General features: G+C 45.3%; 1 protein-coding gene across 2 annotated transcripts in view; it reads right to left on the bottom strand.

Annotated features, from left to right (window-relative positions):
• The window catches only part of adprhl1 (ADP-ribosylhydrolase like 1), an 18,168-nt gene extending 1,985 nt beyond the window's left edge, over nucleotides 1-16,183 (bottom strand). For both annotated transcript variants that reach the window (XM_079812311.1, XM_079812312.1), the window contains exons 1-4: nucleotides 15,906-16,183; nucleotides 11,886-12,050; nucleotides 7,907-8,032; nucleotides 7,597-7,737 (exon numbers count right to left, since the gene is read on the bottom strand). In XM_079812311.1, the coding sequence (XP_079668437.1) occupies nucleotides 7,597-7,737; nucleotides 7,907-8,032; nucleotides 11,886-12,050; nucleotides 15,906-16,119 (646 nt within the window). In that variant the 5' untranslated portion in view covers nucleotides 16,120-16,183. The remainder of the gene's footprint in view (nucleotides 1-7,596; nucleotides 7,738-7,906; nucleotides 8,033-11,885; nucleotides 12,051-15,905) is intronic.
• Nucleotides 16,184-18,850: the final 2,667 nt, after the last annotated feature.

Raw genomic sequence — 18,850 nt, 5'->3', positions numbered from 1 at the left:
AATTGTGTCCAGCAAACGATTGTGGTAAGTGGTAAATTGGATTAATCAACAAACACGGTAAGTCATGTCTTCTCCTGTCATTATCACCTGCAGTGCATGCCACATGTTCAGTATAGGCTTCTCCGCTGGCGAAAAGGGCTTCACATGTGATAAATGTAAGGAGATAGTTAGGCTGACGGAGAAGATTTCAGAATTAGAAACACGCATCCATACTTTATCTGAGAGTAGTGAGGATGTAACAGCTTTAGACACTGATTTGGATGCGAATAGCTTAGTGAACTCTGTACATTCTTCGGTTCCGGCTGCAGGGCCCTCGCAGCAGGGAAACTGGGTAACAGTGAGGCAGCATAGTCGCAGACCAAAGAACCGCTTTTCCGTTCCGGTTATAACATCAAACAGGTTCTCCCCTCTCAGTGAAGCACCCACTGAGTATCCTGTTGAAAGTGCCCTAGTCATTGGCGATTCTATTACACGGAACGTGAAGATAGAGACACCAGCTACCATAGTCACTTGTTTACCGGGAGCCAGAGCACCTGACATCAAAGCAAATTTAAAAGTGCTGGCTAAAGCTAATCGTAAATTCTCTAAGATTATTATTCACGTCGGCACTAATGATGTTCGACTTCGCCAGTCGGAGATCACCAAAATTAACATTAAAGAGGTGTGTGAACTCGCTAGTACGATGTCTGAGGCTGTTTTTTGTTCTGGACCGCTCCCGGTAAAAAGGAGTGATGAGATAGTTAGCAGACTATCATCACTCAATGGCTGGTTGTCTAAGTGGTGTCTGCAAAATAACATAGGGTTCATAGACAATTGGAAAAGTTTTTGGGGCAGACCTGACCTGTTGAAGAAGGATGGCATCCATCCCTCTTGGGGTGGTGCCGCTCTTCTCTCTAGTAATCTGGCACATAGTCTTAGAGCTAAACCTTGACTCACTAGGGCCCAGGTCAGGAAGCAGACAAACTGGCTAAACCGACCGTCTGCTAGCTGTCTCACGTTACCGGAGTCAGATAAATCCCAGCACATAGAGACTCTTTCACCTAGATATTATCATATAGAGACTGTGTCTGTTCCCCGAATTAGTAAATACAAAAAAACATCAAAACCATTCAACAGTAAAAATTTAATTGACGTCCAACAAATAAACAAAATATATAATACAGATGAACAATTGATAAAGCTTGGGTTGCTGAATATTAGATCCCTTTCCCCAAAAGCGCTTATTGTTAATGATATTATTACAGATAATAATCTAGATGTGCTCTGTTTGACAGAAACCTGGCTAAAACCTGACGACTACATTACCTTAAATGAGTCCACCCCCCAAGATTATTGTTATAAACATGAGCCGCGTCTGAAAGGTAAAGGGGGAGGGGTCGCTGTAATTTATAATAATATCTTCAGTATTACTCAGAAGTCTAGTTTCAAATATAATTCCTTCGAAGTTTTGGTGCTTTATGTAACGCTATGTAGTGTACATGATAAAACCCGTTCAACATTTGTGTTAGCTACTGTATACAGGCCACCAGGGCATAATACAGACTTTATCAAAGAATTTGCTGATTTTCTATCAGAGTTAGTACTGGCCGTAGATAAAGTACTAATTGTTGGTGATTTTAATATCCATGTTGACAACGGAAAAGACGTATTGGGATTAGCATTTAAAGACACACTAAACTCTATTGGAGTTAGGCAACACGTGTCAGGAGCCACTCATCGCCATAATCATACTTTAGACCTAATATTGTCACATGGAATAAATGTTGATACCGTTGAAATTCTGCAGCAGAGCGATGACATCTCAGATCATTACTTAGTATCATGTATACTTAATTTAGCTAAGGTTGCAAAGCCGCCCCCTCGCTTTAAAAATGGCAGGACAATCACTGCCGCTACTAAAGATTGCTTTTTAAATAATCTCCCTCATCAGTATCATCTGCTCAGCATCCCAGATAGTATAGAAGAACTCGATGTTGCAACAGAAACTATTGACTCTCTCTTTTGCAGTACTTTAGACACAGTTGCTCCTCTGCGCTTAAAGAAGATTAAAGAAAATAGTCCAACGCCGTGGTACAACGAGCACACACGGGCCCTTAAAACAGCAGCCAGAAAAATGGAGCGCAGCTGGAAGAAAACAAAATTAGAGGTATTTCGTAATTCGTGGAAAGAGCACATGATCACATACAGAAAGGCTGTAAAAACTGCTAGATCTGCTTATTTCTCAACTCTCTTGGAAGAAAACAAACACAACCCAAGGTATTTATTCGATACAGTGGCTAAATTAACCAAAAATAAAGCTTCAACTTCTGATGATTGTAAACAGCACAGCAGTAATGACTTTATGAACTTCTTCACATGTAAGATTGATAATATTAGGAAAAATTTTTTAACCATGCAGCCGTCTAATACAGCATCACATCAGACAGAGCATTGTAGTGTCACTGAGGAAAAATTACACTCATTCACTGCTATAGGAGAAGAAGAATTGGCTAAACTCGTTAAATCATCAAAATCGACAACATGTATGCTCGACCCTATACCAACTAGGCTATTAAAAGAGATGCTACCAGAGGTCATAGATCCTCTTCTTAATATCATTAATTCATCTTTGTCATTAGGATATGTACCGAAAACTTTTAAGTTGGCAATTATTAAACCACTTATTAAAAAACCGCAACTTGATCCTACAGATTTAGTCAATTATAGACCAATCTCAAATCTACCCTTTCTGTCAAAAATACTTGAAAAGGCAGTGTCTTCACAATTATGTTCCTTTTTAGAAAGAAATGGTATCTGTGAGGATTTCCAGTCAGGATTTAGACCGTATCATAGCACTGAGACTGCTCTCGTCAGAGTTACAAATGATTTGCTCTTATCATCCGATCGTGGCTGTATCTCTCTATTAGTGTTACTCGATCTTAGCGCTGCATTTGATACTATCGACCACAACATTCTTTTGAATAGACTCGAAAATTATGTAGGTATTAGTGGAATTGCATTATCATGGTTTAAATCATACCTATGCGACCGTTATCAGTTTGTAGTAGTAAATGAAGATATGTCACACCGATCGCAAGTTCAGTATGGAGTACCGCAAGGCTCAGTGCTAGGACCGCTACTCTTCACCCTGTACATGCTACCACTGGGAGATATCATTAGGAAGCATGGCGTTAGTTTTCATTGTTATGCTGACGATACTCAGCTCTATATTTCTTCACGCCCTAAAGAAACTTACCAATTCACAAGATTAACGGAATGCATAGCTGATATAAAACATTGGATGACTGGTAATTTCCTGCAACTCAATTCAGAAAAAACTGAATTTTTAATTATTGGACAAAAAAGCTCCACAAGTAGTAACCTAGAATACTGTCTAACACTTGATGGCTGTTCTGTCAAGTCCTCGTCGTCAGTGAGGAACCTGGGTGTGCTCTTTGATACCAATCTTTCGTTTGAGAGCCACGTTTCTAGCATCTGTAAAACTGCTTTCTACCATCTTAAAAATATATCTAAATTACGGCACATGCTCTCAATGCAAAATGCTGAACAGTTAGTTCATGCGTTCATGACCTCAAGGTTAGATTATTGTAATGCTCTACTGGGTGGTTGCCCTGCTCGCTTAATAAATAAACTCCAGCTGGTCCAAAACGCAGCAGCTCGAGTTCTTACTAGAACCAGGAAGTATGACCATATTAGCCCAGTTCTGTCAACACTGCACTGGCTGCCTATTAAACATCGCATAAATTTTAAAATCTTACTTATTACTTACAAAGCACTAAATGGTTTAGCTCCCCAATACTTGAGCGAGCTCTTAACATATTATACTCCATCACGTCTACTGCGGTCTCAAAATTCTGGCCAGTTGATCATACCGAGAATATCCAAATCAACTGCAGGCGGTCGATCGTTTTCCTATTTAGCACCTAAACTCTGGAACAGTCTTCCTAACATTGTTCGGGAAGCAGACACACTCTGTCAGTTTAAATCTAGACTAAAAACACATCTCTTTACTGTGGCATACACATAAAACACTTTTTCAATGAAATGATTGTTAGGCTGCATTAACTAGGTCAGCCGGAACCGGGAACACTTCCCATAACACCTGATGTACTCGTTACATCATCAGAAGAATGGCATCTACGCTAATGTTAGTCTCTCTGTTTTATCCCGAGGTTTACTGCAGTCAGCTGGATCCGGGCCGTATCCAGATCAGATGGTGGACCTGCGCCCAGAGAAGACCAACACAGGACCCTGAAGTGTCTGGGAGACCGTGATTAGACTCCCCCTGAAACTGCCTCATCGACACGGCATCTCAATAAACCCGTCTCCTGCGTGTTGCCTCCGATCATTCGAATATTGCACTTTAATAATTATTTAATCAACATCATCCTCAATAAACCCGTCTCCAGCATGTTGCCCCCGGTCCCTCGAATATTCTGATCTATTATGACCTCCGAGCTGTAAAACTGCCAGAATAATAATAATAATACGCTGTTTGTTAATTGGCCAGAGGAGAACTGGCACCCCGACTGAGCCTGGTTTCTCCCAAGGTTTATTTTTCTCCATTAGGTCACCTAATGGGGTTTTGGTTTCCTTGCCACTGTTGCCTCTGGCTTGGCGTGCTCAGTTGGGGACACTAAATTTTTCAACTAAACATCGAAATACATCTAAATAATAAACTAAATTAACCATTTAAACTAAATTACTGATCAAATTATTAATCTAAAGCCCACACTGTCACTGTATGATACTTGAAATTTTTCCAGAATGGCTATACAGCTGAATAAAATTATGCTGCATTATTTTCCTGTTTAACACTGTAAAGCTGCTTTGAAACAATCTACATTGTTAAAAGCGCTATATAAATAAAGTTGACTTGACTTGACTTGACTGAAGCGGTCAGATCAGATTTGTGCTGTTCTGAAGCGGTCAGATCAGATTTGTGTAGTTCTGAAGCGGTCAGATCAGATTTGTGTCGTTCTGAAGCGGTCAGATCAGATTTGTGCTGTTCTGAAGCGGTCAGATCAGATTTGTGTCGTTCTGAAGTGGTCAGATCAGATTTGTGCTGTTCTGAAGCGGTCAGATCAGATTTGTGTCGTTCTGAAGTGGTCAGATCAGATTTGTGTTGTTCTGAAGTGGTCAGATCAGATTTGTGTCGTTCTGAAGCGGTCAGATCAGATTTGTGCTGTTCTGAAGCGGTCAGATCAGATTTGTGCTGTTCTGAAGCGGTCAGATCAGATTTGTGCTGTTCTGAAGCGGTCAGATCAGATTTGTGTCGTTCTGAAGCGGTCAGATCAGATTTGTGTTGTTCTGAAGCGGTCAGATCAGATTTGTGCTGTTCTGAAGCGGTCAGATCAGATTTGTGTCGTTCTGAAGCGGTCAGATCAGATTTGTGCTGTTCTGAAGCGGTCAGATCAGATTTGTGCTGTTCTGAAGCGGTCAGATCAGATTTGTGTCGTTCTGAAGCGGTCAGATCAGATTTGTGTCGTTCTGAAGCGGTCAGATCAGATTTGTGCTGTTCTGAAGCGGTCAGATCAGATTTGTGTCGTTCTGAAGCGGTCAGATCAGATTTGTGCTGTTCTGAAGCGGTCAGATCAGATTTGTGTAGTTCTGAAGCGGTCAGATCAGATTTGTGTCGTTCTGAAGCGGTCAGATCAGATTTGTGCTGTTCTGAAGCGGTCAGATCAGATTTGTGTCGTTCTGAAGTGGTCAGATCAGATTTGTGTTGTTCTGAAGCGGTCAGATCAGATTTGTGCTGTTCTGAAGCGGTCAGATCAGATTTGTGCTGTTCTGAAGCGGTCAGATCAGATTTGTGCTGTTCTGAAGCGGTCAGATCAGATTTGTGTCGTTCTGAAGCGGTCAGATCAGATTTGTGCTGTTCTGAAGCGGTCAGATCAGATTTGTGTCGTTCTGAAGTGGTCAGATCAGATTTGTGTTGTTCTGAAGCGGTCAGATCAGATTTGTGTCGTTCTGAAGCGGTCAGATCAGATTTGTGCTGTTCTGAAGCGGTCAGATCAGATTTGTGTCGTTCTGAAGTGGTCAGATCAGATTTGTGTTGTTCTGAAGCGGTCAGATCAGATTTGTGTTGTTCTGAAGCGGTCAGATCAGATTTGTGCTGTTCTGAAGCGGTCAGATCAGATTTGTGCTGTTCTGAAGCGGTCAGATCAGATTTGTGTCGTTCTGAAGCGGTCAGATCAGATTTGTGCTGTTCTGAAGCGGTCAGATCAGATTTGTGTCGTTCTGAAGTGGTCAGATCAGATTTGTGTTGTTCTGAAGCGGTCAGATCAGATTTGTGTTGTTCTGAAGCGGTCAGATCAGATTTGTGCTGTTCTGAAGCGGTCAGATCAGATTTGTGTCGTTCTGAAGTGGTCAGATCAGATTTGTGTTGTTCTGAAGCGGTCAGATCAGATTTGTGCTGTTCTGAAGCGGTCAGATCAGATTTGTGTCGTTCTGAAGCGGTCAGATCAGATTTGTGCTGTTCTGAAGCGGTCAGATCAGATTTGTGCTGTTCTGAAGCGGTCAGATCAGATTTGTGTCGTTCTGAAGCGGTCAGATCAGATTTGTGTTGTTCTGAAGCGGTCAGATCAGATTTGTGTTGTTCTGATGCGGTCAGATCAGATTTGTGTCGTTCTGAAGCGGTCAGATCAGATTTGTGTCGTTCTGATGCGGTCAGATCAGATTTGTGTCGTTCTGAAGCGGTCAGATCAGATTTGTGTCGTTCTGAAGCGGTCAGATCAGATTTGTGTCGTTCTGAAGCGGTCAGATCAGATTTGTGCTGTTCAGAAGCGGTCAGATCAGATTTGTGTCGTTCTGAAGCGGTCAGATCAGATTTGTGCTGTTCAGAAGCGGTCAGATCAGATTTGTGCTGTTCTGAAGCGGTCAGATCAGATTTGTGTCGTTCTGAAGCGGTCAGATCAGATTTGTGCTGTTCTGATGCGGTCAGATCAGATTTGTGTTGTTCTGAAGCGGTCAGATCAGATTTGTGCTGTTCTGATGCGGTCAGATCAGATTTGTGTCGTTCTGAAGCGGTCAGATCAGATTTGTGTCGTTCTGAAGCGGTCAGATCAGATTTGTGCTGTTCTGAAGCGGTCAGATCAGATTTGTGTCGTTCTGATGCGGTCAGATCAGATTTGTGTCGTTCTGAAGCGGTCAGATCAGATTTGTGTCGTTCTGAAGCGGTCAGATCAGATTTGTGTCGTTCTGATGCGGTCAGATCAGATTTGTGTCGTTCTGAAGCGGTCAGATCAGATTTGTGTCGTTCTGAAGCGGTCAGATCAGATTTGTGCTGTTCAGAAGCGGTCAGATCAGATTTGTGCTGTTCTGAAGCGGTCAGATCAGATTTGTGCTGTTCAGAAGCGGTCAGATCAGATTTGTGCTGTTCTGAAGCGGTCAGATCAGATTTGTGTCGTTCTGAAGCGGTCAGATCAGATTTGTGCTGTTCTGATGCGGTCAGATCAGATTTGTGTTGTTCTGAAGCGGTCAGATCAGATTTGTGCTGTTCTGATGCGGTCAGATCAGATTTGTGTCGTTCTGAAGCGGTCAGATCAGATTTGTGCTGTTCTGATGCGGTCAGATCAGATGTCCAGTGCCGCTCACCTGCCATGTGGCGGATGGTTTTCCTGCAGTATTCCTCCGCTTTGGGGATGACGGTCAGAAGGTCGCGACCCCAGCTCTGCAGCGGCTTACCCTGGACGGCGTATGAGGCGAAGAGAGCAGTGCAGAGAGAGCCCAGAAACCCTGCACACACACACACACACACACTCATCAGGGGAGGAGGGAAGGGGGGAAGAAGGACGGATACTGATCCTCGTGTGTGTGTGTGTGTGTGTGTGTGTGTGTGTGTGTGTGTGTGTGTGTGTGTGTGTGTGTGTGTGTGTGTGTGTGTGTGTGTGTGTGTGAGCCGCACCGATGGGGTGATTGTGGGTCATTCGGCCCGTCTCAATGCTCACTTCCACCAGATTGTCCAGCCGCTCCGGCTGCCAGTAGCGCATCCCCACACACAGGGCTTTAGTGGCAGCTCCATGACCAGAACCTGCCGGAACAACAACAGATCAATCTCATTCCAGACACTCAGACAGACAGACACTCAGACAGACACTCAGACAGACAGACACTCAGACAGACACTCAGACAGACAGACACTCAGACAGACACTCAGACAGACACTCAGACAGACAGACACTCAGACAGACAGACACTCAGACAGACAGACACTCAGACAGACACTCAGACGGACAGACACTCAGACAGACAGACACTCAGACAGACAGACACACAGACACTCAGACAGACACTCAGACAGACAGACACTCAGACAGACAGACACTCAGACAGACACACACTCAGACGGACAGACACTCAGACAGACAGACACTCAGACAGACACACAGACACTCAGTCAGACACTCAGACAGACAGACACTCAGACAGACACTCAGACAGACACTCAGACAGACAGACACTCAGACAGACACTCAGATAGACAGACAATCAGACAGACACTCAGACAGACAGACACACAGACAGACACTCAGACAGACAGACACTCACAGACAGACACTCAGACAGACAGACACAGACACTCACACAGACCCACAGACAGACACTCAGACAGACAGACAGACAGACAGTCAGACACTCAGACAGACAGACACACATACACTCAGACAGACACTCAGACAGACAGACAGACACTCAGACAGTCAGACACTCAGACAGACACTCAGACAGACAGACACTCAGACAGACACTCAGACAGACACTCAGACAGACAGACAGACAGACACTCAGACAGACACTCAGACAGACACTCAGACAGACACAGACACTCAGACAGACAGACAGACAGACAGACAGACAGACACTCAGACAGACAGACACTCAGACAGACACTCAGACAGACAGACAGACACAGACATTCAGACAGACACTCAGACAGACACACAGACAGACACTCAGACAGACAGACAGACAGTCAGACAGACAGACAGACACACATACACTCAGACAGACACTCAGACAGACACTCAGATAGACAGTCAGACACTCAGACAGACAGACAGACACTCAGACAGACACTCAGACAGACAGACACTCAGACAGACACTCAGACAGACAGACAGACAGACAGACAGACAGACAGACACTCAGACAGACACTCAGACAGACCGACACTCAGACAGACAGACACTCAGACAGACAGACACTCAGACAGACACTCAGACAGACACTCAGACAGACACAGACACTCGACAGACAGACACTCAGACAGACACACACTCAGACAGACAGACACTCAGACAGACACTCAGACAGACACACACTCAGACAGACAGACACTCAGACAGACACACAGACAGACACTCAGACAGACAGACACTCAGACAGACAGACAGAAAATCAGACAGACAGACACTCAGACAGACACTAAGACAGACAGACACTCAGACAGACACAGACACTCAGACAGACACAGACACTCAGACAGACACTAGGACAGAAACTCAGACAGACACTCAGACAGACACTCAGACAGACAGACACAGACACTCAGACAGACACAGACACTCAGACAGACACAGACACTCAGACAGACACTCAGACAGACACTCAGACAGACACACAGACACTCAGACAGACAGACAGACAGACACTCAGACAGACACTCAGACAGACACTCAGACAGACACCCAGACACTCAGACAGACACTCAGACAGACACTCAGACAGACAGACAGACACAGACACTCAGACAGACACTCAGACAGACACAGACAGACAGACAGACAGACACTCAGACAGACACTCAGACAGACAGTCAGACAGACAGACACAGACACTCAGACAGACAGACACAGACACTCAGACAGTCAGACACTCAGACAGACAGACACTCAGACAGACACTCAGACAGACAGACAGACAGACAGACACTCAGACAGTCAGACAGACAGACACAGACACTCAGACAGACACAGACACTCAGACAGACAGACAGACAGACAGACACTCAGACAGACAAAGACACTCAGACAGACACTCAGTCAGACACTCAGACAGACAGACACTCAGACAGACACAGACAGACACTCAGACAGACACAGACACTCAGACACTCAGACAGACACAGACACTCAGACAGACAGACACTCAGACAGACAGAGACACTCAGACAGACAGACAGACACTCAGACAGACAGACACTCAGACAGAAACTCAGACAGACACTCAGACAGACAGACACAGACACTCAGACAGACACAGACACTCAGACAGACACAGACAGACAGACACAGACACTCAGACAGACACAGACAGACAGACACAGACACTGAGACAGACACAGACACTCAGACAGACACTCAGACAGACAGACACTCAGACAGAAACTCAGACAGACACTCAGACAGACAGACAGACAGACACAGACACTCAGACAGACACTCAGACAGACACTCAGACAGACACTCAAACAGACACTCAGACAGACACACAGACACTCAGACAGACAGACACTCAGACAGACACTCAGACAGACACTCAGACAGACACCCAGACACTCAGACAGACACTCAGACAGACTCTCAGACAGACAGACACAGACACTCAGACAGACACTCAGACAGACACAGACAGACAGACAGACACTCAGACAGACACTCAGACAGACACTCAGACAGTCAGACAGACAGACAGACAGACACAGACACTCAGACAGACAGACACAGACAGTCAGACACTCAGACAGACAGACAGACACTCAGACAGACACTCAGACAGACAGACAGACAGACAGACAGACAGACAGACAGACAGACAGACAGACAGACAGACAGACAGTCAGACAGACAGACAGACACAGACACTCAGACAGACACAGACACTCAGACAGACAGACAGACAGACACTCAGACAGACACAGACACTCAGACAGACACTCAGTCAGACACTCAGACAGACAGACACTCAGACAGACACAGACAGACACTCAGACACAGACACTCAGACAGACACAGACACTCAGACAGACAGACAGACACTCAGACAGACAGAGACACTCAGACAGACAGACACTCAGACAGACAGACACTCAGACAGAAACTCAGACAGACACTCAGACAGACAGACACTCAGACAGACACAGACACTCAGACAGACACAGACAGACAGACACAGACACTCAGACAGACACAGACACTCAGACAGACACTCAGACAGACACTCAGACAGACACTCAGACAGACACTCAGACAGACAGACACAGACACTCAGACAGACAGACACTCAGACAGACACTCAGAAAGACACTCAGAAAGACACTCAGACAGACAGACAGACAGACAGACAGACACTCAGACAGACACTCAGACACACAGACACTCAGACAGACACTCAGACAGACACTCAGACAGACACTCAGACAGACACACAGACACTCAGACAGACAGACAGACAGACAGACAGACACTCAGACACCCAGACAGACACTCAAACACTCAGACAGACACACAGACACTCAGACAGACACTCAGACAGACACTCAGACAGACACTCAGACAGACACACAGACAGACACACAGACACTCAGACAGACAGACACACACACAGACAGACAGACAGACAGACACTCAGACAGACAGACAGACAGACACTTAGACAGACAGACAGTCACACAGACAGTCAGACAGACAGACAGACAGACAGACAGACAGACAGACAGACAGACAGACAGACAGACAGACAGACACTTAGACAGACAGACGGACAGTCAGACAGACAGATGGACAGTCAGACAGACGGACAGTCAGACAGACAGACAGACAGACGGACAGTCAGACAGGTTCTGAATGAAACCCGTTCACTCCCTCAGTATTGCGCGTCTGTACCTTTCTCATTGAACGGCGTGTGCCAGGCTAGCAGGAAGTTGTTGGGCTTGAGGTTGGCGCATCCCTGCACAGAACTGGGCTCCGGGGCCCGGCCCTGCAGACTCACCATGGCCTCCACATAGAGCCGCACCAGCTCCCGGTACAGATCCTCCAGACACCAGTAATCTGATGAGGTTTCACACACACACACACACACACACACACACACACACACACACACACACACACGATCAAGCATGTGTGGCATCCACAGCGCTAGTCATGTGTCAGGACGAGTTTAGCAGTGGTGAACCGCAGCTGATTAGAGTGTTTGTGTGAGGCGGATGGAAGGCATTCCCAGCGCATTAGGGCTCCTGAGGGACCCTGATGAAGCCCAGCGGACCCTGACGATGACAGGAAGCTCAATGAGGAGCTGATTAACTTCTGCAGACTCTGATGTACGACTGTTTAGTTATGAGCAAACGTTCTTCCTGGAAAATGTTCTCCAAACGCTAGCACCAAAACGTGATTTATACATGCGTTTATTTCGGGTGTGGAGCCGGACTGGAGGGGCCGAAGCCCGTTATTTACGACAGATTATCGTGTGTCAGCGCATTAGAAGGCGCACGGATGGCCCTGACCCGCGGCTCTATTCTGGGTCCGTTATCAGGAGTGTGTGTGTGTGTGCGTGTGTGTGTTATGAGGGAGTTAGTGAGGGATTCCACATGCATTCATCCCCTATTCTGAGCGCAAACCCCAGCCGAGGACATTAATAGACACTTACTGTGTGGAAACCACGACGGAAAAAACAATAGTTTGATTCAGCGTCATCATTCTGATTATAATAATGCACTTTAGATCAGTAAAGTCTCTGGTCAGTCTTATGGTCAGTCTTATGGTCAGTCTCTGGTCAGTCTTATGGTCAGTCTTATGGTCAATCTCTGGTCAGTCTTATGGTCAGTCTTATGGTCAGTCTTATGGTCAGTCTTATGGTCAGTCTCTGGTCAGTCTTATGGTCAGTCTTATGGTCAGTCTTATGGTCAATCTCTGGTCAGTCTTATGGTCAGTCTTATGGTCAATCTCTGGTCAGTCTTATGGTCAGTCTTATGGTCAGTCTTATGGTCAGTCTTATGGTCAGTCTCTGGTCAGTCTTATGGTCAGTCTTATGGTCAGTCTTATGGTCAATCTCTGGTCAGTCTTATGGTCAGTCTCTGGTTAGTCTTATGGTCAGTCTCTGGTCAGTCTTATGGTCAGTATTTATGGTCAGTCTTATGGTCAATCTTATGGTCAGTCTCTGGTCAGTATTATGGTCAGTATTATGGTCAGTCTTATGGTCAATCTTATGGTCAGTCTTATGGTCAGTCTTATGGCCAGTCTCTGGTCAGTCTTATGGTCAGTCTTATGGTCAGTCTTATGGTCAGTATTATGGTCAATCTTATGGTCAATCTTATGGACAGTCTCTGGTCAGTCTTATGGTCAGTCTCTGGTCAGTCTTATGGTCAGTCTCTGGTCAGTCTTATGGTCAGTCTCTGGTCAGTCTTATGGTCAGTCTCTGGTCAGTTTTATGGTCAGTCTTATGGTCAGTCTCTGGTCAGTTTTATGGTCAGTCTTATGGTCAATCTTATGGTCAGTCTCTGGTCAGTCTTATGGTCAGTCTTATGGTCAATCTCTGGTCAGTCTTATGGTCAGTCTTATGGTCAGTCTTATGGTCAATCTTATGGTCAGTCTCTGGTCAGTCTTATGGTCAGTCTTATGGTCAATCTCTGGTCAGTCTTATGGTCAGTCTCTGGTCAGTCTTATGGTCAGTCTTATGGTCAATCTTATGGTCAGTCTCTGGTCAGTATTATGGTCAGTATTATGGTCAGTCTCTGGTCAGTCTTATGGTCAGTTTCTGGTCAGTCTTATGGTCAGTATTATGGTCAGTCTTATGGTCAGTCTCTGGTCAGTCTTATGGTCAGTATTATGGTCAGTATTATGGTCAGTCTCTGGTCAGTCTTATGGTCAGTATTATGGTCAGTCTTATGGTCAGTCTCTGGTCAGTCTTATGGTCAGTATTATGGTCAGTATTATGGTCAGTCTCTGGTCAGTCTTATGGTCAGTATTATGGTCAGTATTATGGTCAGTCTTATGGTCAGTATTATGGTCAGTATTATGGTCAGTCTCTGGTCAGTCTTATGGTCAGTATTATGGTCAGTCTCTGGTCAGTCTTATGGTCAGTCTTACGGTCAGTCTCTCGTCAGTCTCTGGTCAGTCTTATGGTCAGTATTATGGTCAGTCTTATGGTCAGTATTGTGGTCAGTATTATGGTCAGTCTTATGCAGTGTTGGGGAAAGTTACTTTGAAAAGTAATGCATTACAATATTGCGTTACTCCCTTAAAAAGTAACTAATTGAGTTACTTAGTTACTTTTTAAGAAAAGTAATGCGTTACGTTACTTTTGCGTTACTTTTTCTCACCTGGGCTGGGCTTGTTTTTGTTTATAACAAAAAAGTTATATTTTTGTGCAACGGTAAAGACCTCTTATACCAAAATGTAAATAATAAGCCCCAGGCTGCGCAGCTCTGGATAATGGAGAATAGATGCAGGAGAAAAAAGTTTTACCAATAAAAACAAAAAATCTAGTCATTTTCATCATCAAAGGTCAGCAGCAAGACATTGGTAAATTAAATATAAAGGTAGATTATGCATAAAAATAGTTGTTTTATTTAACATTTAATTATTGGAGGTTTGCATAGTATTCTGATTTTGCATTTGACTGATTTTATTCATTTTGAGGAGGACAGAATTTTTATTGTGCAAGTGAGATAAATAAATGCTCACATTTAGTCTAGAACTACAATAACCATCATGTTCACACACACATACACACTCACACACACACACACACACACACACACACACACACACACACACACACACACACACACACACACACACACACACACACACACACACACACACACACACACACACACACCTCTGCACTAACTCTCAACATGAGGACAGGAGAGCTGTCAGTCAAATTAATGTGAAAAAATAACTCCGATATTTTGTTGTAAATTTGAATAGTAATGCGTTACTTTAATAGTTACTTGGAAAAAGTAATATTACGTAACTCAAGTTACTTTTAATGCATTACCCCCAACACTGGTCTTCTGGTCAGTCTTATGGTCAGTCGTATGGTCAGTCTTATGGTCAGCCTTATGGTCAGTCTTCTGGTCAGCCTTATGGTCAGTATTATGGTCAGCCTTATGGTCAGTCTCTGGTCAGTCTTATGGTCAGTATTATGGTCAGTCTTCTGGTCAGTATTATGGTCAGCCTTATGATCAGTATTATGGTCAGTCTTATGGTCAGTATTATGGTCAGTCTTCTGGTCAGCCTTATGGTCAGTATTATGGTCAGTCTTATGGTCAGTCTTATGGTCAGTATTATGGTCAGTCTTCTGGTCAGTATTATGGTCAGTCTTCTGGTCAGTATTATGGTCAGTCTTCTGGTCAGTATTATGGTCAGTCTTCTGGTCAGCCTTATGGTCAGTATTATGGTCAGTCTTCTGGTCAGCCTTATGGTCAGTCTTCTGGTCAGTCTTCTGGTCAGCCTTATGGTCAGTATTATGGTCAGTCTTCTGGTCAGCCTTATGGTCAGTCTTCTTGTCAGCCTTATGGTCAGTCTTCTGGTCAACCTTATGGTCAGTCTGGTTAGTCTTGTGGTCAGTCTTCTGGTCACTCTGGTCAGTCTTCTGGTCAGTCTTATGGTTAGTCTTGTGGTCAGTCTTCTGGTCACTCTGGTGGTTAGTCTTCTGGTCATTATTATGGTCAGTCTTGTGGTCAGTATTATGGATAGTCTTCTGGTCAGTCTTATGGTTAGTCTTCAGGTCAGTCTTATGGTTAGTCTTCTGGTCAGTCTTATGGTTAGTCTTCTGGTCAGTCTGGTCAGTCTTGTCAGTATTATGGTCAGTCTTGTGGTCACTCTGGTCAGTATTATGGTCAGCCTTATGGTCAGTCTTCAGGTCAGTATTATGGTCAGTCTTGTGGTCAGTCTTACCGGTGATCAGGGCCTCAGCTGTGGTCATGTGCATTAGGGCTCCATCGCTGAGCGGCCAGTGATCCGCGTCCAGCTTCAGGGCCTCGAGGCCCCCGAGAGCGGCGAGCTCCTTCTGGATCTGGGCCCCCGAGGTGCACATTTCCCAGCGGCCTTTGCGGTATCCCAGGGCGTCTCCCACTCCTCCGAGGATCATGGCAGCCTGGAACTTCTCCATGAGACCCTACAGCATCAGACAGAGCTCCTGAAAGACTGGAGGTGACCTGTGTGTGTGTGTGTGTGTGTGTGTGTGTGTGTGAGGGGGGGGGGCTCATCATCCGAAGGCGTTATCAGCGGCTCTCCTAAAAAGGCAATGGCAGGGTAACAGTCCCACATGCCAGAGTCTCTCATGTGCTTCACTCTCTCAGGCTCTCATTAGTGATGTTATTATAATCAGAGCGTGATCATTGGCTCCGGCTCTTCAGCGAGGCACGCCCACTCTATCTTCAAGCAAGATTGTTTTACACTAATGGTCAAAAGTTGGAATTATTAGAGTTTTTTCATGTGCTGATGTGACCTTTGACCCCACAGACTGAACTAAATGAAGCATTGCGTGCTCATTGGTGGAGCTGAACTGTTGAAATTGTGTTTAAATCAGGTTTTCTGCAGGTTTGTGAAGGGACATTAGAGACCAGTTAAAGAGAATGTAAGGCGTGCAACCCGTCCATCTGTTCTCTGAGGTAAATGAGGATTAGACAGATGGACAGACAGACAGATGGACAGACAGATGGACAGACAGACAGACAGACAGTCAGATGGACAGACAGACAGTCAGATGGACAGACAGACAGTCAGATGGACAGACAGACAGAAAGACAGTCAGATGGACAGACAGACAGTCAGATGGACAGACAGACAGTCAGATGGACAGACAGACAGTCAGATGAACAGACAGACAGAAAGACAGTCAGATGGACAGACAGACAGTCAGATGGACAGACAGACAGAAAGACAGTCAGATGGACAGACAGACAGTCAGATGGACAGACAGACAGTCAGATGGACAGACAGACAGAAAGACAGTCAGATGGACAGACAGACAGTCAGATGGACAGACAGACAGTCAGATGGACAGACAGACAGTCAGATGAACAGACAGACAGAAAGACAGTCAGATGGACAGACAGACAGTCAGATGGACAGACAGACAGAAAGACAGTCAGATGGACAGACAGACAGACAGAAAGACAGTCAGATGGACAGACAGACAGTCAGATGGACAGACAGACAGAAAGACAGTCAGATGGACAGACAGACAGTCAGATGGACAGACAGACAGTCAGATGAACAGACAGACAGAGAGACAGTCAGATGGACAGACAGAGAGACAGTCAGATGGACAGACAGACAGAGAGACAGTCAGATGGACAGACAGACAGAGAGAAAGTCAGATGGACAGACAGACAGTCAGATGGACAGACAGAATAACAGACAGACGGATGGACAGACGGATGGACAGACAGATGGACAGACAGACAGTCAGATGGACAGACAGAATAACAGACAAACGGATGGACAGACAGATGGACAGACAGACAGTCAGATGGACAGACAGAATAACGGACAGACGGATGGGCAGTCAGATGGACAGACAGACAGTCAGATGGACAGACAGACAGTCAGATGGACAGACAGACAGACAGATGGACAGACAGACAGACAGTCAGATGGACAGAGAGACAGAGAGACAGTCAGATGGACAGACAGACAGAGAGACAGTCAGATGGACAGACAGACAGTCAGATGGACAGACAGAATAACAGACAGACAGTCAGATGGACAGACAGAATAACAGACAGACGGATGGACAGACAGATGGACAGAAAGACAGTCAGATGGACAGAAAGACAGACAGATGGACAGAAAGACAGAACAAAAGACAGGCAGGCAGACAAGATGGACAGACAGAACAACAGGCAGAGAGACAGATGGACAGACAGGTGGACAGAGAGACAGTCAGATGTTCAGACAGACAGTCAGATGGACAGATCGATAGACAGACAGTCAGATGGACAGATAGACAGATGGACAGACAGACAGTCAGATGGACAGACAGACAGACAGACAGACAGTCAGATGGACAGACAGACAGACAGACAGTCAGTCAGTCAAATGGATAGACAGAGACACAGACAGTCAAATGGACAGACAGAGAGACAATCAGATGGATAGACAGACAGTCAGTCAGATGGACAGACAGACAGTCAGATGGACAGAGAGACAGTCAGATGGACAGACAGACAGAGAGACAGTCAGATGGACAGACAGAGAGACAGTCCGATGGACAGACAGAGAGACAGTCCGATGGACAGACAGAGAGACAGTCAGATGGACAAACAGAGACAGAAAGTCAAATGGATAGAGAGACACAGACAGACAGATGGATAGACAGTCAGATGGACAGACAGAGACAGTCAGATGGACAGACAGAGAGACAGTCAGATGGACAGACAGAGAGACAGTCAGATGGACAAACAGAGACAGAAAGTCAAATGGATAGAGAGACACAGACAGACAGACAGACAGAGAGACAGTCAGATGGACAGACAGAGAGACAGTCAGATGGACAGACAGAGAGACAGTCAGATGGACAGACAGAGAGACAGTCAGATGGACAGACAGAGAGACAGTCAGATGGACAAACAGAGACAGAAAGTCAAATGGATAGAGACACAGACAGACATATGGATAGACAGTCAGATGGACAGACAGAGAGACAGTCAGATGGACAGACAGACAGACAGACAGACAGACAGACAGACAGACAGTCAGATGGACAAACAGAGACAGAAAGTCAAATGGATAGACAGAGACACAGACAGTCCGATGGATAGACAGACAGACAGTCAGATGGACAGACAGACAGTCAGATGGACAGACAGAGAGACAGACAGTCAGATGGACAGACA

This window comes from Gobio gobio (genome assembly GCF_949357685.1).
Source record: "Gobio gobio genome assembly, chromosome: 3".
In the NCBI taxonomy this organism is placed as follows: Eukaryota; Metazoa; Chordata; class Actinopteri; order Cypriniformes; family Gobionidae; genus Gobio; species Gobio gobio.
This window is presented reverse-complemented; position numbering and strand designations above follow the sequence as displayed.